Genomic DNA, 22,529 nt, shown 5'->3' with positions numbered 1-22,529 from the left:
GGGTTCAGGGCTTTTGTTTCTTAAACAGTGTGCTCAAGTGCAAATACACATGCACACGTAGTCATTTATCAGTGCTTATTATGGCTAACAGCTTTTGAAACTGAGTTCTCAAAAATAGTTTGGGTTATGACATAGGAATTTGCTGTTCAAAAACAAAAGGGCAAAAATCCCACTGAATGTAACCAAGCTCTTGGACTTGTTTAAAATCACTTTTGGTTCATCATGGTCACAATTTTCTTGATCCTGCATAGCATTTCTCCCCACTTTAGTGTGACATTTGTAAATTACAAGAAAGAGCCTTCTTAACATTCAGCAATACAAAATGCTGTTTATTTCCTGAATCATTCTAGTTGCCTTTTTCTACTTTGAAGATGTACTCCATAAGCCTAGGTGAGCCTGCTGTTGTTCCACATGTGGAGATAGTTCCAGTTGTGATCTCACCAGGGCATCATATTACAGTATTGGAAAAAAGAGAGATTTGTAATTGCATTATACTGAGGGTGTCAGTTTTCCCGTGTTTGACTGAGAGTGCCTCTGGATCTGATAATGGCAGGATTAACTTGGGGACCACAAAGTGTGAAAGGGTGATCTAAAGTGAAGCATGGATTAACACGTAATTGTAGCTTCTGTGTGTTGCCCAGAAGTGTATGTGAACCTTGACTATCAAGGCCTGTAGCCCTTTCCATCAGAGCTTATCATAATTAGAACCTTGCAATATCAATAATTTTGCATGTGAATTTGCTTCTTTTCTTCTTTCCTCCCCATCCCATTTTCCTTTTATGTTGTTCATACTGTATTTACATTGTAAGCCTCAGGGGAGCAACTGTGTTGTTTTTATTGATCCATAAGACATTCTGTGAGCCTTTCTGAATGAAGAGTGGGGTATAAATGCTTTGAATACATACTGTCACATCCAGTTTTACAGTATTGTATTGATGATGTGATCATATATCATGATAAGCCAGGGTTTCTAGCTTATCACAATTTATTATTTATGCTCCTACTTCACTCCTCTTCTCTTAAAAGCAGGAGAAACTCTTGTTACATCTGAACCCAGGATCTTGTTGGTCCCAAAAAAGCCAGGTTCAACAATCCAGTAACAATGCATGGTTTAAGTTTGGCTAGCAAGCTTTATGAGAGTTTCCTAGTTTGTCCTGTTTGCACCAGGAAAGGAGTGAAGTGGGAACAATCAGGCAGCCAGCATGCTGCTTGTGCACAATAAACCATGATAAGCTCAAAACCCTGCCTTATGACATGCAAACACAGACAATTACTTTGTGTGTGTATGTGTTGTATATATCACAGCAATGTTCCAAATCTGAAGTTTTAGTGGAGGTGACAGCTATAAACAGCACAAACATGCAGTTACATGGCTTTGTAGTTTATAATGATTATTTCCAAGAATTGGAATATTCACTAATGAGTGAATATGCTTGAGTTTGGTAAATATGAGCTAGCTATTCTTAGGCTATTACCATTACAAGTTTTTTTTAATTCATTGTGGTCTAGTGTGCTGCATTTTGAAAGTGGACTTGAGAAACCCAGTTTCAAAATAAATGTTTAGCAATGGATAGAATTGTAACACACATCACTTTTCTATTTGCAGAATGGTCTCATTTGCCCTCTCTTACTGAGTTTATATGAGGTGGCATACTTTGTGACATACATCTCAAGCATGCTATTTAATTTAGTATCGATAACCAGAATTCTGATAAATCTTACAAGCTTGGGATTTTGTATAGCATAGTAAGGTAAGGTAAAGGTTAAGGACAGTTAATGTAGTATAAGAACCTGGAAGACATTTAATATACTTTGAAATTTTAAATAGTGTTAGAGTAGCTGTGATAGAAGAACCTGTGCTAGAAACATTCAGCTGTATAAAAATTATGAATCATTAAATTATGGGTCTTTTCTGTGTCTGAAAAGTATAATTTTATATATTTCTTATAATAATGTGCACCTGATGTTTCTTTGTGGTGCCCTGTGAGGAAAGGGATGGTTTAAGAGAGAGTGCCCAAGTTTGTTCAATGTGCTGTACGTCTCACTATGGAATTATTCATCTAAAACAAGGGTAGGCAACCTAAGGCCCGTGGGCCGGATGCGGCCCAATCGCCTTCTCAATCCGGCCCACGGACGGTCCGGGAATCAGCATGTTTTTACATGAGTAGAATGTGTGCTTTTATTTAAAATGCATCTTTGGGTTATTTGTGGGGCATAGGAATTCGTTCATTATTTTTTTCAAAATATAGTCTGGCCTACCGCATGGTCTGAGGAACGGTGGACCGGCCAACGGCTGAAAAAGGTTGCTGACCCCTGATCTTAGAAGTTTCCATGATATATTTCACCACCCTTCTTTTCTTGTTTATTGGAATGCTGCTGCTCTATCTAGTTCCTTGCAATATTAAGGCGTGTGTGTGTGTCTGTTACTAGCTTCTGAGAACAATGAGTTTAATGTGGAAGAAGGCAGTTGCCATTGGGCTGCATGCACACTGTGGGTTGATATTCAACATACCACTGAGCACAAGGATTTCTCCTTGCGTAACAGAATGCTTCCTTCTCTCCTCCCTCATGCACCCTCTAAATCTGTTATGAGTATTCCCCAATGCTCCAGAGCAGATTTGTTGACTGTGGAGGGGGTGATTTTTCTGCCCTTCATAGATTTCAGACATTTGACATTCAAAGATGTTGGCCTTACGCCATTACCTGGTTGCCTTTCTCCATGCAAATTAACATTGCTAGTGGGGAAAAGTAATGTTGGAAGCTGTTAGCCCCTAGTATTCTGCAGTGCCATCATACTATTAAATTTTATGATTTAGCCGCAGCGTAGCAGTACATGTTTCCTGGCAAACTAAATCTTAAACAAAATCACGGCACTATGTTGTGTGTTAATTAATTGGATTCAAACTCTTCCCAGCTAATTTCAAATGTGCTATGTAGCTATAAATTAAATTGTACATGGCAGGATTGGAAAAATCCATTATTTTGCCATTCTTACAGTGTAATCCGTGGGGGAGTTCCTGCTAAGTTCAATGTTACTTACTCCCCAGTAAATGTCTTCTATAAGTTTAAGAGGTAGCCTGTAATGAGAGTTTGCGAAAAGAAATGAGAAGTAAACATTACCTTTTCCCCAGATGTAATGCTAACGACCAAGTTGAGAAAATGAATCTGTAACGTTTGTGCTGTATGGCTTTGGCTGCAAAGTGTATTCAGTGTTGCAGCCCTAATCTCAGGGTGTATTAAGGTGAACCTGAAATCCCTGCTATCTCAAAATAGGCCTGTGTGTGTATGTGCACACATTTAATCCCCCTTAATTTTGGAGGGATGGACATCATTATTATTATTATTATTATTATTATTATTATTATTCATGCAGCTCTTCTCTTTTCTGTGTATATAGAAGTATTTAGAAATAGCTAATCACTCTGTGCCATATTCTTTTTTGGCGGAGCATTCCTTCCCCCCACCCCAACACTATGTACATGAGATGCAGCATACTTTATAAATATATAGTTCCATTTAGAACCGCAACACATTTTTTATTGTAAAAGTATGAAGTTTCATGCTATTTCCTGTGTTAGAGGCACATTTTACTGGCAAATGACTTTGATTCGTTTAGTGCAGCAGAGGAAATCCAGCTGTGGGGACTTGGCAGAATTCCCCCTGACCATATGCAACAAAACTGCGGCCTCAGTTCTTTTTGCAGGATACTGGTGGATTAATGAAGCAGAATGAGATGCTGAGTGCCAGCATACAAAAATTATGTAGCAGTTTCAGTGCTGGCGGGATATAAATGCTAAAAAGTGTTTGTAAATCCCTAATATCAAATAATGTTTATGTGCTGAACTTCCTTTTTAGTATGACCTGTACTGATAAGCTCCAGACACTGACACTGGGTTCTTGTTTATAACAGGCTTGACAATTATTTGCTTTTAATTCTGTAGGTGTGAAAATACATTTGGCATTCCACTCTGTAATGAAACTGGCTAATTTTCATTCTCCAGTTCGATACATTCAAAGTCCTTCCTTCTGTACAGGCAGCAATTGTTTTATGTGCGTCCGATATGTGCGCGATCGTGCACTTCATGCCAAACCCAGAAGTGACCCAAAAATGTCACAAAAAGGGGACAGAACAGGGTAGGGCAGCCTTACATGGGCCCCGTCAACATTGGGGGGGGGTCCGGAATGTAAGTGCCATGCAAACCGGTCTCTGCCTATATTTTAACAGTCCTCTGGATGAGTTACTTCATCAATAACAAATGACAATTTTTCACACACTACTGATTGAAGCACTTAGAACTCCCTTAGTTTTAAAGACAGCTGCCTTTGCAATCTCCCACGTTGAGCTGAATCAGTTGAACAGCCTATTTATTTACTTTTTAATTACCTCAGCCAAGAAGGTTTATACAATGACTATTTCTAATTGTCTTTTCCTCTAGTTGACCAGAAGTGTTGTTGGGACACTGCATATTCTAGCTTAATGTTTTATTTGATTTATTTACTTATTTTCTGCTTCTTATGTTTGTGAGAAATACATGGGTCACTGCATATTGTGCATGGTGGAAAATGGTGTGTCAGGTGGACTGGGTTGCCTGTGACAGAATCATGTTTTTGTTTTATAAAGGGTTTAGCATTCCTAGTCGCAGGAATAAAATAAAAAGCCACAGGCCCCACCTGCAGACTCGCAGTCTAAGAATAAAAATAAGACACATTAGGCAGGGAGGGAAATAAAGGGGAATTTGAAATAAATCAAGGTGAACAGATGTGTTTTAAGGAGGCACTTGAAAGTTAGTGCAGAGGAAGAAAATATATTGGCAGATGGAATGGTATTTCTGAGAGAAGAAGCTGCATGGAGATAAAATAATATTAGGTTAAACAAGAAGTTTGGTACCAGTGGAGAAGGGTTTAGGGAAGCATATGTAGAAAGAGGGCTCTATCATTTGCAGAAACAAATGTAGATGGCTAAAGAAGAGAGCTAACTTCAGTGAAATACAGGAAATATTGCACTACAGCAATCCCAGACTAACAAGATAAAGTATGAGGCCATTTTACCTGTATTTCTCTTCTGGTTTTTTGTTTTATGATGTACAGTTCCGGTGGAAATCTGATATGAGTAAGAGCAGTATAAGAATATAAATTAGTAAACCAGATTGTGTTCAGTGGGACTTGCTTGAGTGAATGGTGCACAGCATATGTACAGGGGTTTTTTATATAAAAAAAGGAAAAAAAACTGTTGTTAAACATAGTGGACATTATTTCCAAGTAAATATTCATAGGAACAGGACTGGAAATAAACTGCATCCAAGTAAACAAGATAACCCCACAGTTCTAAACTAGCACAAATAATGAAGCTGACTCATCCAATTACAGAGTCTCAATCAAATACAAAATCCAGTAGTAGGAAAGCCACACTGTTTGTAAAACAAAGCAGAAGGTTTCAGCCATTCCAGCAAGGGTACTAAAAGCAGTGCAGAACTGAGCATATGCAAACTTAACTATTTCTTCTTCACTGCCCGAATTCCCACTGAAAAGAAGCTATAAGCTTTGCACTACAAAGGACAGCCTCTGGAATAGGCCTGTTTGCCTTGGGCAGTTTATATTTACACCAGGTGACTAGGCAAATTGTGATTTGCAAATTTAGGAAGTTGGCAACACTGTTTGCTTCTACTGTTTTGTTTAGAATATTTCTAGCAAAATGTTTGAACTTACATGTGCTGTAAATCAGAATCTCAGTGTGCACGTTTGTGTGGAATCTGTGCATTAATTATAATTCATTATAAAGTTATCTTCCCCCATTCTCTAAACTTAAATTCTGGAGCCTAGCTTAAATTTTTAAAAAGTTTACAGAAAAGGTGAATATATCAAGTAACTAAAGTCAAGCCTATGTCAACCCACTGTCCAAACCATCAGCTACATACAGTTGCCCGCTAGGGGGATGATAAGCTTCCTGATTTTATAGCCTGCCACATAACGAATGGCCAATTGCCTGGGAAATCACAGCAATATATAGCCAATGGGCAGCCTTTGCAAGAGTCCATAACTTCACTAGCCATTGGCAAGCACATATTTTACCAGGTGAGAGCTTAGAAACAGGGAAAGTTCCTGCTTTTCTCCTAAGCCTGGAGACTAGTGAAGGCTCCTTGCATGTACACTGAACCTTGGAGATTTGAAAAGCTACAATACGTTTTACTGGTTTGAAAGCGCTTTCAAGGCATTGGGCTCTGAATGCTTCTAAAAGTCAATGTGACATTGGAGACAATGTTCTGTCTCTCCCTCTTGGGAGGAAGGATACAACCACTGTTGTGTCGTCGTCATCATCTTCTTCTTCTTCTAATATATTTGAAAGAAGAGGGAAGCCTGCCTTTGTAAAGTTCCTCCAAACTCCAAAATTGCATGAGGACCTGCTGGGAGAAAGGGAAATCCTGGTAGGCATGCCCTAAAGGGCTTTTTTTGCAGCATAGCTATGAAACTGCTACTTCATAATACAGATAGGAATTTCTTCTTTCTTAATGCAGTAGTTGGGCATTTTAAAAAACAACAACACTACTCATAGTACATGACAAAATTACTCCCTAAGGCTCATATGAAGTTGACTCACAGTGGAACATTTTCATCAACTTGTTGTGCAGCACAGTTGCCAAGTAGACTGTCATCTCTGTTCACTTTCCATGGTAACCAATCAATGTGTGAAATATTTTTGGGTGGGCTGGGAGAAATTTTTAGAAAATCCTACAATGTTAAACTTCTGACTACAGTGGACCCTCGGGTTACGTACCTCTCTGGATACGTAATCTTCAGGTTGCGAAAGCGGCAAACCCGGAAGTATTTTTCCAGGCTTCGACGCTCGCGCATGCACAGAAGCGGCGCCTCTGGTTACGGATTTTTCGGGATGCGCACGGACCCCTAGAACGAATTAAATTCGTATCCAGAGGGTCCACTGTACTTAGTTGCATGCAGTGTTCTATTTGCTATCTTTCTCTGAATGCTTTTTAGCTGTAGGTAAATATTAAATTGTTTGTGAAATTACTGTAGTACCACATTTGTTTTTATTTAAGAATTCATAGACAGATTTTCAGTTGGGACAAATTCTCAAAGCAATGAAGCAAACAACTCAGTTTGTATTTGGTGAACTTTTTTCTGTCTCAGGAAGACAGAATGTAGACTGGAATTTCATTAGTGGAATGCAATGGGATGTTTAAGTGCCTTGGTTAAATACATAGTCTTGCAGGTATTAAAGCTTGCCTTGAAAGTTTTAGCCTAGTGCAGAGATTTTCAACCTTTTTGAGTCCACAGCTTCCTTGACCAACTACCTTTTTTCTGCGGCACCCCTGTTGGGCTCAGGAGCCCAGTTATGTCACCCCTTGTCTGCAGAGCTGGCAGCCTCTCACCCTTTTTCAAACACCCTCCTTTGTGGAGTGTTCCCACAGTCTCGTCTCCTTTCTCCATGGGAGTCCTCTGGGCACCCGCTCTTGCCATCCCTGGTCTCTGAGCTGCTGCTGCCCCCGGCACCAAAGAAAGCTGCCTCCTCACACTGCTCCACAGGGGCCTGGGAAGAGGATACCCCCCAGTCTTAGTGGCCCAAAGGAGACTAGCCAAAGGAGAATGTGAAGCCAGCACTTACCTTGGGAGGCAGCAGGCGCTGCTGGGTCTGCATGGGGAAATGCTCTCCTTCAGCACCGGGCATTCAGCTCCCAAGCAGGCCTTGCACACAGCAAGCAAAAGAAAGCCTAGTGCAGCACCTGCCTACTTGCCCAGCCTCACAGTTGTCTGTCCATTCCCAACAGCAAGGGCTGGCTGGCTGAGCTCCCTCACCCACTTGCTTACTCTGATGCCACCTTAGCTCCTGGCAGCCAGCACCCCCTGGCCAGCCCCAGAGGCACCATTCGCCTGTGGAGCTTGTAGCCAGGGCTGCTGCAGCAAACAGCTGTGCAAGCCTTTGGGAGGCAGGCATAAGAGCGCATCAGAGGAGAGAGGGAGAGAAAGAGGGACAGAGGCCAGTGTTGCCCACGGCACCCCTGACCATTATTCAAGGCACCCCAGGGTGCCATGGCACACTGGTTGAAAACCACTGGCCTAGTGCTTTTGTTTGGCTATGTCTTTTAGCTGATTGTGAGGAAAACCTGGTGTTCTGTTTCAGTTTTCAACTGAGCAGCAGATACAATGCTAAAATGGTTGTGAGAATTATACGTTAAAGATATAGAGAACCTGGGTAATAGCCAGCATTAGTCATACTTAGAGGCCCTTTGAAATCAACAGAAAAATTACTTGGGTCCATAATTAAAAGTCTAGTACTCTGCAGCATCTTAAGACTAGGTCTGCTTTTTTTGTTTTCTCCATTGCAAGTTTCCCATTTACATGTGTGTAGCATTGAATATAAGCCAACATATTTTTCTTGCAATAGAAATATTTGCTCTAGGATAGAGTAACCCAAGCCAGTTCTTTCAACTTCTGTCAGGAATCTATGGCATACAGTACTGTCAAAGGTGGGTGGCAGGGTCAGGTAAGTAATAACTCACAAGATGTCAATAAAGTTAACTCTTTATAATAAGCCCAGCAACTCTTCCCAGTAGATCTTGCCCCAGTGAGGCAGTTTTGAGGACAGAAGGTCCCCACCTTTCCACTCCTTCTTAAGACTCCTCCTCCATTTCCTTCCCAAGCAATCTGAGGCTCATTCACCTTGTCTGTCTTTGCTTCACCCTCTTCATAGCTCTGTGGGTTCTGGGAGACCAGGGAGGAGGGGAGCTGGTCACAGGAAGGGGGGCGGCTCCCTGGCTTCATCAACAGCCTTCGTCATCTCTGTCTCTTGGCCCCCCTCCTTTCTAGCCTCCACTTCTTCCTCTGGTTCTGGACTTCTGTGACAGCCTCTTCCTGCTCACTAAACTGTTACCTCTTCAGCTTCCAACAACTCCACCTCATAGCCTGCTCCGCCTTCTCCCTCTGACCATCATCATCCCACCACAAATCCCCTGGCTCTGACCATTTTTCCCTTGGGTATTCCCTAGCTGGTGCCTCCCACTATTCCTCTGCATCCAGCCAGTCCACGGCATTGTTCCTTCCTTTCCTCAGACTGCAAAGTAAATTTCAAATAGAGCCTACAGAATAACACCTCTTTATGGCACACAAGGGAGAAATGTGCTCAGGAGGTTTTGCAGGGTAAAAGAATTCACCAAAGCATTCTGTGCACACACAAAGCTCTGCATTTTTTTCTTAACCTCAATACTAGCTGTCACCTTTGTTAACTGAAGATTCTGAAATTGTGGCTTGTTATAACCTAGATTTCAGCAGCCTCATTATATCAGTTTGTTAGTGACTGACTGCCAAGCCCAGAGATCTTTTATTTTGAGGCATTCTCCCCCACCCCTTTTTCTAAACTGTCGTGACTTTCCTCCAATACTTTATCTGGACATCTTCATTTCTCAGTCTCTGTCTGAACTCCATAGAGGAAGGTCATGAGCTTGGTTGTGGGGATGAATCAATATATTGTTATGGGTGGATGCACTTGTGCATTATTTTGTTGTATGTGGTTGCTCACAAACTTCAGTCAGAATTATTTATTCAGCATTTCGAAAAGGGTGTCAGGAATCCAAAAAGATCAAATAACAGTAAATTAAAGTTGCATACATTACCTGTGGGTCTGTCATTATTTCTAGAGCAAACCTAGCAGTGATTTAATAACTTGGGATTTAAATCACTGCCTGATTTAAACATGATGCTGGGCTTATAAGAAAAACCTGGTCATGCAACATTCCATATTGAAACCAGTCCCTCAACTGCTGTGTACACCATGTTAGCACACCAGTGATGAAGCCATGGATTTCTGAAATACTAACTCTGGGTGTTCAGGTACAGCAATCAAGTCCCGTGGGCACAAATTCTTATATTGTTTGTATTGTGTGTAAATAGGGACCCAAAGTGGATTACAGTGGTGCCCCGCAAGACGAATGCCTCGCAAGACGAAAAACCCGCTAGACGAAAGGGTTTTCCGTTTTTCGATGCGCTTCGCAAGACGAATTTCCCTATGGGCTTGCTTCACAAGACGAAAACGTCTTGCGAGTCTTGCGATTTTTTTCGCTCCCCCCCCCCCTTTTTCTAAGCCGCTAATAGCCTTTTAGCCGCTAAGCTGCTAAGCCTTTAATAGCGGCTAAGCCGCTAATAGCGCTAAGCCGCTAAGCCGCTAATAGGGTTGCTTTGCTAGAGGAGAAAACCGCTGGACGAAGAGACTCGCGGAACGGATTATTTTCGTCTTGCGAGGCACCACTGTAATTTCTCAGTTTGGAGTACAGAGAATAAGCAAAAGATAAGAGATTGTCTACTCCAAAATGACATGGGTGATTAATCTAAGAGTACATGTCATTGAGTCTATGAAGGTCTTTGAGAACAATGTTGAGAGGTTCATCTTAATAATGCTTATTTTTGGTGGCAAATCAAATCTAAATAAGTTCTGTTTTCAAGATTTGATATGTAAGCTGGGAGGAATCAATACATGAAAGTGAAGAGAGTAATGCAAAATCTTCACATTGTAGTTATTCATACCTTAACATTGTTAAGTGTGAATTTATTTATAAAAATAATTTCCATAGCTTTTAGCTCCACACAAGTCCCCAAATATGGTTCATAGTCATAAAATCAAAATACAATACAATACAATACAGCAGAACAAGAACTAAAAGCCATTGTTTGGGGAAAACATACAATAGCAGAGGAGATCAGAAAACAACTCAAAAGTTTGGCAAAGGGCCAACCAGTTCTTATAGTCTAGTTGCTACAGTTGAGTAAGATGTCATGCTGGTTCATTTGTGAGGGAGCCATGAGTATAAATTGGTTTTGTTATCCTGTAATGCTTAACCATGGTTTAGTGCTACGTGCATGAACAGAAAGGAGCCACTATGCACCCTGGGTTCCTGCCCTCCCCTTCCCATGTTTCCCTCCTGTGCACCTGGGAGGACTTCAGCAGAGCTAAGTTGCACATTCTATAAAACCTAACTGTGTATGAAATCATGATTGTGGTTTAAAACAACTTCTGTTAAGTTTCATAACAGTCAGCTTCAACACATGGGTTATGAAGATGGTTTGCTAAACTAAGCAGAGTTTGTTTTTAAACCATTTTCCCTAGTCCATACATAATGAGAAACTTGGTTTGGTCAAAACTAAAATTAAGTCCTGCCACAGAGCAAAAAGGAGGACACATTTGCCAACTTCTACTTTTACTTATGGATTTCTATGACTACTCTCATTTTACATACCCATGAAAAAGAGGGTGTGTCCTGGAAAAAGAGCACATATGGCAACCCTACCTCTGTAGAAAACGTTCAGTTTTTCTTGTCAATGTTCAGTATTTTCCTTTTTTATTCACAGGGAAGTGGTGCAGGCAAACTGTGTCCATTGGAAAAAGAGGTTCTTATTTATGTGTAAAATGAGTGCAAGTGCCACTACAGGGGTCTTGGACCCCTGCATCTGCAGAGTGTCTGTTCGGAAGGTAAAAATGACCATTCTCTTCTTCTGATATTTGCCTTTTAGTTTATGCTGTGGCCATGTGCCTCTAAATAAGTGGCAACGTAACGCTGTTTACTTATTGTACATCCAGACTCTAATTATATTATTTCTATTGATCTCACCAAATATAATTAACAGAATTCTCTGTAAATATCACGGTCAAAAACACTGAATAATCAAAGATGAGAAGCAACTATTAATTTGTCTTACTTATTTAGTAATATTTTTATATTGCTTAGCATTAACAAGTAATTGCAGAGCAGTTTAGAAATGCTTTTTCTAAAAAAAATAATAGAAACAAAGGTATATAAAAGGAAACACTATAGATATCAATAACCCAGGGCAATTGGGTCAGTGCTAATGATCAGAGACAGCCTGTGTAAACAGGCACCCAACAGTCGATGGCTCCCAGAGGGGATGTGCAACTACAGAGATAGCCTGCTTTTGTATTCCCACTAGACGACATTCCACTGGTCACAGCACCATTAGCAAGGTCTTCTCTGATTATCTTGATCTACTGCGCCTGTAAAGGAAAAGAGCTACACACCTTAATTACCTTTGATTACTATTGATAGCATTGATAATATTTTAGGGCTCAAAATGTGTTTTTTCTTGACTTAGGGAAACCCATAACATCTTATAAAACTTCCTCAGTATTCAGTAGTATTGCTTGCTGTGTGTTAAATGTTTATGTCACATGCTGTGTGTTAGCTCTTTGACATTTTTCATCAGAAAATAGTGATTACTAAACCATAACCATTGGTTATTCTTGCAGGAATTAAAAGGTGGGAAGGCCTATGCAAAGGTAAAGACACAACCATATCAATACAATACTTCCTCTCCTTTTACTTACACATATGTAATTTTAATTTAAAGAACTGTGCAGATTTATAGTTCCTGTCCTTAAGGATACTGGATGTTGCAAATACTGTTTAAAAGGAATAGTTGTGTAGCACTAAGAAAACTGTGTCCTGATTTTCCTTTTGTCATTTTATGAGAAACTTCTTCTTTCTTAAAGTACAAATGCTTTGATGCCTAAACTGTTTGTTTCCCTTGATGGTTCTGTAATTGCTGACTTTTCATCTTTTGTCAATAGCTGGGTTTTGCAGACCTCAACTTGGCAGAGTTTGCTGGATCAGGAAATACCACTCGTCGCTGTTTACTGGAAGGTTATGATACCAAAAACACAAGGCAGGATAATTCAATTCTCAAAGTAATTGTGTGTGTTTTTTCTCTGTTTTTCATTGTTTTTAGAATAGTATTTTTCCTTAATGTTAAATGGGAAAGCAAAGGATCGCATTCAATTACCAAAGCTGTAACTTTTTTTGAAACATTGACACGATAGCTGGTAAGAAATCAAGCAATTAGGTTGTCATAATACAGTACTCCAGTAGAAGTTTGGAAATTGATGTTCAAGTACAATGCAGTTCAAATCCACTGGAGGAAAATAATTAAATGTGTTTTATGTAAATGCAGCCATGCAAATAAGATAATCTAAGCTAATTAGAGAATTAATTTTCAAGGTAGCTTTTTAGTTTGCCCAATATTAGGGAGAATTTGCTAGTTTTGCTATCAGTCATGGCTTGTAATATAGTCATCAAGGAAAAGGTAAAAACACTTTCCACTTCCTTACTGCTGAACCTTGCCAAATAAATTTGTTATGGAAGTGTAATATTTGCCTGTTGCAATTATTTTCCTTCTGAAATGTCTAGTTGTAATATAAATTATAGGATTGCTTTTATGGACAGCATGTTTGCCCATTCTGTCTTTTAAAAAGCTGTCTTCTGTCAGACTAACTATAATTATTAACTTCCATTAATATTTTTAGTTGGCAGATAGCTTTACTGTTAATTGTGCCATTCATCTTCACAGTAACCATGTGAGTTAAGCCACTCACATATAAGATGTATGACACGGATTTTCCCATTTCATGCTTTTTGGTATTTGAATTTGATTTTATTTTTGTTTGTTTTTCCTAACTTACAGGTCTTGATCAGCATGCAGCTAATGTCTGGAGACCCATGCTTCAAAACGTAAGTTTACATATGGCACAGCAGGCGAAATTGTAGGTATTGTTAATAATTAGGGTTTTGGAATGCTTGAATAAATTGTACAAATCATACTCTGAGAAAGAGTTGTTAACCAAGTTGTAAAGGTTATTGGGTATCAGCAGTCCTTGGTGCCTACTTCAATAATCTTTGATATAGCTCATCACTTTGCATGCAGTTGCGCTGTTCACCCATTTGCAGGGCAGGGGAGATAGACTATTTGGGCAATAATAGATAATGCTATATGTTTTTTTTATAAATCAAGAAGTCTTGTATTAATCTATGTATGCAAGAGGCAAAAGGAATGTACAGGTGCAGAGTAAATTACCAATGCAAAAAAATGGATTGGAAATACAATATTTGATCAGTGTACACTGTGTATTGTGTACAGTAAGCGCACAGTTTGCATGCATTTAACATGTGGACATTCACCTTTACGCACATGGAAAAATTTTTTGAAAATAAACGGGCAGGTGTCCGGGGGAAAAGCCTTTGAAAATCGCATCCACCATTGCACCCAATATGTTTTGACTATACATAATTTTGGCTTTAGACCAATCCCTGGAACATAAACCCTGCATAAATTGTGAGGGAGGGGGGTTTGGTTATACACTTTCTAGTTGCTAGCCTATCTTCATGGAAGAACACATTAGGCTATGGAGAGTTAGATGGAATCAGGATTGGTTTAGCATGTCTATAGAATTTGAACAAAAATGTTGGAACTTGCACAGGTCTTTCACATTCAGGATTCTGAATCACAGCAGTTGTCTCAAAACTCCAGTCCCTGTCCCCATCCCTGGGACAAAAAAAGCAGTTTAAATAGTGTACAAATTCTTGAATACAAATTAGATGAATTCTAATCTCTGGAAAGTGTAAATGGTGTTAAATACTTCTTAAAATAAAGTGAGACTCTTAAAGTGAGCCTCAGCAAAACAAATGCATGCCTAGAAATAAGGATATAAAACAAAGTGCATGGGATTAATGATGCTGTAATTTTTACTGTGTTGGTCTTCAGCTTCAGGAGTGTTAAAGGGTCCTGTGTCTGCGCATGCCTATTCCAGCAGACTATTTATGTGTACTGCACCAAAAGGAAAAATGTGGTTAGGATGGATTTCTAGACTAATGAGGTATTTTGCGATGAGTCATGCAGCTTGGTGAGTGGTCTAATTGTAGCAATGCAGCTGGGAAGCTTTCATTTCCATCAGCCATGCTGCAAAAGTTAAACGTAGGCAGTGGGTGTTGTTGTTTTTTTAAAAAGGGTGTTGTAGTACAGCATAAATTCTTAATCATAAGTAAGGTTCTTTTTTAAAAAATGCTTCTCTTGTGAGTTGGTGTTTCTGGGCAAGATAAGTTTAAACGAGAATGTATTGGTGCTAGAGTATTATAAACAGATGTCACTTTTGCCTCAAGCAGAAGAAGTGCTCAGAAGACAATTTTTTGCAGCCTTAAATTCTATTAGTCCCCCAGAAAGCTATGAAGAACAATGAAAAGCTCAGAGCTTGTTGGGAGTTCTGTAAAATCAATTTTGTGAAAATGTTATATGAAGATAATACAAGTTGTTGAGTTGTTGTAATAGTAAGATCAGGTGTAAGCTTGTTTCCCACAAGACATGGGGCAACCCTTGGCTTGATGGCCACATTTGCAAACATGTATTTCCAATGGTCCTGCTTTTTTAGGCAAATAGTTTTAAAATACCTTAGATGTCCCACTTGGAGTAAATCCATTGAAATAAACAGGTAACTTAGTACTCTGGCTAGCATTGCTTATTGCCTATAATGTGTGAAGAAGCTCTTGAAGCTAATTTAAACTGATTTTTGTTAGCTGCATTGAGTTTTTGTCCGCAGTACAAAACTTTCAAATAAACAAATAAATGGTTTTTTTCTACAAAAATAGTGGAATACAGTGGTACCTCAGGTTAAGTACTTAATTTGTTCCGGAGGTCCGTTCTTAACCTGAAACTGTTCTTAACCTGAAGCACCACTTTAGCTAATGGAGCCTCCTCCTGCTGCTGCTGCGCTGCCAGAGCACGATTTCTGTTCTCATCCTGAATCAAAGTTCTTAACCCGAGGTACTATTTCTGGGTTAGCGGAGTCTGTAACCTGAAGCGTATGTAACCCGAGGTACCACTGTAAAAACAAGTTGAAGAATTATATTAATGTCATTATTGAGCGCACACCCGATCCTAAACAGTTGGGCTGTTACTTATACCCTCTGTGCTATGTGATGCTATAGTGGTGAACTAATTTGTAAGCTCTCACTTTAAGAGCTTCTGTGTCATTGCATCATTCCTATGTTAAGCGTGTGATTCTGTTAACTACTTAATTTTAAACCACTACCTCTCATTTAGAATGCAAATAATACCATTAAAAATTGAAATCTTAGTTTGGTTCAGCTTGAAAGGCATCTTGTATGGATAGCCAGTTTAGTGAGTAACTGTTTGCTGAAGCTTTCTAGATCGCACACTCCTTTATTTAATTTGGGTCAGATTTATTAGCTTGTCTACAACCATCACTGGTACTGAATGTTATCTGTGTTACCTTATGACAGAGATTCCTTTGAGGCCACTAAAAGCTATCCTATTATTTTAAAATAGAATTACCATTTAGATTTTGCACTGGAACACAATGTGCTGAGGTGAGCACTTATTTTCCAATATCATCTTCATTCCAACATGATTGATGAACTGTATAATAACTGAGTACACAATAGTTCCTTGATAAAGAGTTGCTGGAACTCATATCACTAAAATCTTGAGTTTAATGGTTAACTTTATGTTAGCAAAGGGCTAGTTTCCAAGCCAGTCTCTTTAGTTCTTCTGCAAACATTACTATAAAGTTTTTGCGGGGTGACATTCTTTTACTACTGCTCTGACAAGCAAATGTGCTGGCCCCCGAAAAGCAGGGATCATCAACCTTTTTGGGCCAGGGGACACATTTCGAATTTTGAGAATGTGTCTTGGGTACATGTCACAAAAGGGATGCTCTGGGGATATGGCATAAGATAAAACAGATGCCACATCTAAAAGAGCAGATAAAGAAACAGAACCACAACTGGGGAGGGGGACATCTACATCGGTCACTGCTACACTTGCTCATTACACCTCTCCTCTGTTCAGAAAGGACAAGAGAGTGGTTATGCAATCGTGGCACCCAATAAAAATGTGTGGGCATGTTTAAGAGCACATGTCCAGTGTAGGAGAAGCTGAGTCAGTGCAACCAGGAACTGATCAGGAACAACAAACGATTCCTTGTGCACTGTGATTTTTTTTAGAGGACTTTTAATACTGAGACCATTGGCACCATAGAAAGTATGGTGGGCACACTGAAAGGCGTCTTAACTGGAAATCAGCAAGGGCTGGAGGACACTGCTAAGCCCCCTGATTCACTGGCAGACATGGTGACGTTAATGGAAACACAGGGTTGTTGGTGGGGCTCATCTTCATTTACTCAGCGACTTAAATTTGCATCTATATATAAAAATTAGCACATGCTAATTTGTGTTATTGGGTCCGTGCCTGGCAGTGACCCTGAGGAAAGGCCTCTTTAATCTCATCTCTGTGGATGAACAATAGCATAGGCTTTGGCAGAGCTCTTCTTCAACAGTTTACTAGTATATGGGAATCTATGGAGGGACTTCTTTAGGGCCTATTAGGGGACTTAACAGTTCATTGCCTGCATCTGAATTTGCTAAAATTGTGGTGCATAATAGTGTGTAGAGATGGTGGCGTTGGGATCCAAGGCTTTGCCCAGGGACAGCTTGGAGGACCTTGGGGCTGGATTGCCCCTTGGAGCTGAGCAAGAGATGAGAACCAGACACATTGCTCCCCACATTGATACCCACAAATTGCCTGATGCTAGCTTACTATTTTAAAAAAAAATCTTGCTTTTATAGAAGGCGTTTCATATTTTCAAGACTGCTGGGCAATTTTGCTCAGTTCTTAAAAATTAAAAGAACTGTTTTCCAAGTACGCCATACATTTTAGACAATCCAGATGGCGGTTCTTTCTGATGTTAATTTACCAAGTCAGAAAAGTATTTTGTAGAATGATTAAAATTGGTTTCTCTGTTTTATGAGGGTGCCTGAGAGCATACATCAAGCACTGCAGCTGCACAACCCTATTTTAATAGCACATATGGTCTTGCAGAGCCCCATTGAAACAAATGAGAGACACATCAGCAGTGTTTTGAACAATATAGTGGTTTATCAAGAGTCTGATAAACCTATTTTTGCTGCATGCATGCAAGTACCGTATGTGGCTTGGGGGGGGTTGTTAGGCTTCTGGCATGCCACAATAGATGAGTAGTGGGCTGCATGTGACTTGGTGGCTTTACCCTTTGTGTAGTCCGGGAATACATTTATTTTACTTTATTTTACTACACCTTGTGCAGTCCTGGAATAATGCCATATATTTATTTGAAAGGCTTACTGTTTTCTTTAAATCTGCCTTACACACTGTTCAGGACATTGCTGTTTTATTTGGTTTGCAATAATTCTGTTACCTTGCATGGCTATGTTTGGTGTTACAGACTGTGGCATAGCATGCACAAAACACTCACTGCTTTAGATTTTTATGCTAGTAGAAAACAATAGGAAGTGTTAGGTTGACATATTACATAAGGAGAAGGCAAATATAAATCTTCTATTTATTGAAATTAGTATTGAACTCAATACAAGCCTTGAATCAGCTGTAAAAACACCACTATAAGACGCTGAACTACTAACTGCTATAGCCACTGTTCTGCAAATCCTGCTTTTTTCCAAGATGCTAAATAGAAAGGTTTTTTAGAGAGATGAAATCTACAAATTAAGTTATTTGGATCTTCCTGGCACTGAAAAAGATAATATTGTATAATTCTGGGAGGAAATGTTATGAATTTGTTGGATTTTGTTTGCAGTATATGTGAAATGCATATTTGTTTCCCCTAGGCACACACAGATAGGACCAGTTTTAATTTCAGTCTGTTTGTTTCATTTCAGGCCCCCATCCACAGCAATGTCTATAGCAATTGCTGGAGAAACAGAATCCCTAAATGAAGACAGAAAAGGAGCAGAGAATACAAAATCATCACATCTAACTATATCAGGTAGGGAGCAATGCTATGGTAGAAGCCTGGGGAAAATAAAAAAGAATAATTTCATTTAGATAAGTGGGAATGCCACTTAACACAGGCATCTCTTGGTATTAGAATATAAGCTGAAAACTGCACTTTGGCATAATTGTTTTCATACGAAGTCTATCTACAAAAAACCTGCTCAGGTATAACTAAGAGGTGCACCTCAGGGATACTATGCACATTTAGGAAAAGCATTGCATCATTTCTGAGAGCTCCTAGAGCGGTACATGATTGAATTCTCCACAACTTGAAAACCTTATCTACAGAGAGCTAACTTGTTTAGGGTTTGATTCCTCCTCCCTGCAGCACCAGTTGTGCAGATTGTTCTTAATATGGGGCAGTATTCAAATATGCAGTACTCCACTGCACTCTTGACTGTTTGAACACTTACAATCCCAGCTTGATTACCAAGATCACCTGTAGGAACTTTGCTGGTTGTTCCTGGAGTTGGTGAAGTTTATCTGATGTCCACAAGACAGAGCCTTCAGTGTCAGTATCATTGGCCCAATCCTATGAAATACTTTTCAAACAGATATTTAATATGTGCCTTCTGTAATAAATTTAAATATTTGCTGAATTTTTTATGCTGCTAGGCTTATGAAGGCAATTAAGAAAAAAAGCTTTCTGCAATAGGTAGCCAGCAAACTGTGGCTTTTAGTTTCTATGTGGTTTTATTGTATAGATAATTGCTGTAAACCACTTTGATTTTTAAAAATGAAATTACAGTATACAAGTGTGTTGTTTTTTTACTAGGGGCTGTGCTGTGCTCCTACTCACTCCACTCACCAACACACACACACACACACACACACACCTGCACGATTCATGTTGAAGACAACACATGGTAGCAGAAATGAAATATTTTATTGTGGGAAGCTACAATGGAATGTTGCCTCACACATGAGGCTGCTATGGAATGGAAGGGGGGAAAGTTTTAAACAGCCTATTTTTCCCTTGCACTGTCTCTTCCTTCTCATTCTATTCGAACAACTGCAGAAGTTTGAGTAAAGCAGGGATGGAGAAGCACTGGGGAGTTTGTTTCTTAAACTAGTGTAAAACAAGGAGAAATAACAGAGATGGGTACAACACAGAAACTAACATAAGAAAGCTAACACAACAGAACCTTTCCCTACTCACTTCTTGCTGTACTCAAACCTTGTTTTAAACAACCGCTCCCCAACCCAGTGTCAGCACCTGCTCACTCTACTCAAATCTATGTCATTGTTTAAAATTGCCACTATTTCACCGCAGTATTTTTCCATCCCTGCTTTATTCAAACCTCTGCTGTTGTTTGAAGCCGCCACTCTCTCCCTGTCAGTGCCCCAACCTTCTCTCTCGCATGCCATGGCCACTGGTGTTGTGCTGTCTGTCTTCTCTTTTGCTCCCATACACCAACCTGACTTCTTACAAGTCTGAATTTGTGACTTACTTATTTATTGCATTTATGTCCCAGGTAGAATACACTGTTCTCTCCTTCCTTATTTAATCCCCACAATAACTCTTTGAGGCAGCTTAGGCTGAGAGACAGTGTCTGGCCCAAAGTCACCCAGTGAGTTTTATGGCAGAGGGTGGATTTGAAGCCTGGTCTGTCAGGTCCCACTCCAGCACTCTAACCACTACACCACACTGGCTCTCATTGTGATGTGGCGCAACAAATCCTCCAACTGGGGTTGCACAATGACCACCTTACAGCTTTTCTGTATATAGGAAGGAAGAAGTAGAATTGTACCATCTCAGGAGAAACAGTATTATATGCTTTTTCTGCATATGTAGATCAGTTCTTCATTATTAGAAATTACTGATCTCAAGTTTGGTGTTGGCTTTTTAAAAATAATAATAATACAGGGCCATATAAATGACCCACACATGGCTGAAAATCCGTTAGATCAGGGTGTCTTACTCTCTGTCCAATCTGAAATATGGCAGCATCTGATGCAAAGTTCAAATCTTGGCCGTAAGAAGAGGTTCTTCCCTGATCTTAGTTCTGTGGTGCTTAGTGCTAAGGTTGGAGAGAACAGATTTCCCATCTGACTTCATATGACTTTAGGGTGACTGCCAAGTTAGAATGCTTTGCCCCAAATGACCTTGATGGGGTTCAAATTCAGAGATCTGGCAAGCCTCATTAAGATCAGGAGTGGAGGCTTCCCACTGCTGCATTAGATAATGTTATGGGTGCAAAATATAGCCTTCCTAGCCATTTGCGTTGTGCTGATAAAAAGGGATGTGGCTAATCTCTCTTCACCCAATCAAGGAACCAGCAGAAATTACCCCTCGATCATTATATAGCCCATGTCTCCTACATAAAAACTCTAATCTTTCTCCATTTCAGCTCTTGGCCATTTTAGGAAATTATATCAGGAAAACAAAGTAGTCAAAACTACACAAATAATTTGAAAACTTGGTGCAATAATTTCATCTGCATGTTACTTCCTTGATATAATGTAATGGCTAAAACTACTGAGAATTACCCGCTGAAGAAAGTGTATGCTTTAAGCAAGTCTATCACTGCTCAATGTGGACGATTAATCTGAGGAAGTAATTTGGCAGCAGTGTTGCTTGATCTTCATTTTTTGCAGATCTCGCAACCAAGAGCATGTCTGTCCCAGATGAACTTGGAGCATGTGGGCATTCTAGAACCTCCAGCTATGCAAGCCAGCAGTCAAAAGTTTCAGGTAGGAGGTTTCTTAATGTGCACTATTAATTACTTCAGTAGATTTAGCAAAAAAAACAACCCTGTGAGATTAATTTCCTGCTTTTTTATAAGCTATGATGGATTTACAGACAATATAAGTAAAAATAGGAAAACAATTTCAACAACAAAGGATTTTATGTGGAAGCCATTTTAAAAGCACACCCTTGACATGAATTACAAAAATGGTCAAAGGGGTAGGCATTACTTTAAAAAATGCTACTCCTGTGTTTTTAACTGCGTTGTGAAATTAGATGGCTAACACTTTCTACTGAACCTCCATTATAGGAAAAGCTTTATTTCCAAGGGACATGGGAAGCTGTCTTATACTGACCGAGTCAACCCATTCGTCCACCTAGCTCAGTATTGTCTCTACTGACTGACTGACAGCTATCCACCAGGGTTTCAGACAAGGTACATTCCCAGATGACAGGGGTTGAACTTGGGAACTCCTTCATGCAAACCAGAAGCTCTAACACTGAGCTACAGCCCTTTCCTTAAAGGGGAATTCAAATACGTCAGGCTGCTGTTTAAAATACCAGGAGCAATGCCAATTAAAAGGAAATGTCAGTGACTAATTTGTAACTAGAGTGGCAAAGCCGAAGAGAAGCAAGACAAACTTGCATTTCTTTAGTGCAATGCAAGCACTTAAAGCAAATTATTATGCTTGTTGAAGGTTAGCCACCACTGTTGAGTCATCAGGAAGCCCAAAAGATGTCCCCGGGGCATTGTGACTTTTGAGGAGCTACACATGATGCACAGAAAAGTCAGTCAGAGTAAATTGGGGAAGAGATTAGTAGTCAAAGAGACTGTTTTAAAAATGTTACGCTCTGAGACCTGTGGGTATACGGTGGTATACAACAACAACAACAACAAATAATACATAAATAAATTAATAACCAAATTGCTGTTTTAATTATTTCTTTGAGCCCCTTCCCTGGAAGAAGTATATTAAGCAGAGAGTTAGCCACACAGGACAAGAAAGGAACAAGTTTTCCCTTCATAATCTTAACCAGTATGTTCCATGGGGACCCACAAAGGCTTTTGGCCTATCCTCAGTCCCCCAATAGTCTTTTCCCTGGATATCTGTAGAAAACAAGCTTCGGCTTGTTAACTAGCTATCCTAAGTGGTAATGAACCTACACTGCAATGCCTGAGGAATGACTTCCAGATTCACAGCAGAGCTCT

General features: G+C 39.7%; 1 protein-coding gene across 3 annotated transcripts in view; it reads left to right on the top strand.

Moving 5' to 3' along the window:
* EEIG2 (EEIG family member 2) overlaps positions 1 to 22,529 on the top strand; it is a 32,164-nt gene that overhangs the window by 4,040 nt on the left and 5,595 nt on the right. For 2 of the 3 annotated variants that reach the window (XM_083620391.1, XM_083620390.1), the window contains exons 2-7: positions 11,353 to 11,473; positions 12,266 to 12,295; positions 12,587 to 12,703; positions 13,477 to 13,523; positions 18,516 to 18,622; positions 21,229 to 21,324. In XM_083620391.1, the coding sequence (XP_083476517.1) occupies positions 11,353 to 11,473; positions 12,266 to 12,295; positions 12,587 to 12,703; positions 13,477 to 13,523; positions 18,516 to 18,622; positions 21,229 to 21,324 (518 nt within the window). The remainder of the gene's footprint in view (positions 1 to 11,352; positions 11,474 to 12,265; positions 12,296 to 12,586; positions 12,704 to 13,476; positions 13,524 to 18,515; positions 18,623 to 21,228; positions 21,325 to 22,529) is intronic. The other variant, XM_083620392.1, reaches the window with a different exon arrangement.

Source organism: Podarcis filfolensis, assembly GCF_964270895.1.
Source record: "Podarcis filfolensis genome assembly, chromosome: 6".
In the NCBI taxonomy this organism is placed as follows: Eukaryota; Metazoa; Chordata; class Lepidosauria; order Squamata; family Lacertidae; genus Podarcis; species Podarcis filfolensis.
Note: the sequence above shows the minus strand (reverse complement) of the source record. Positions and strands in the feature narration are given on the sequence as shown.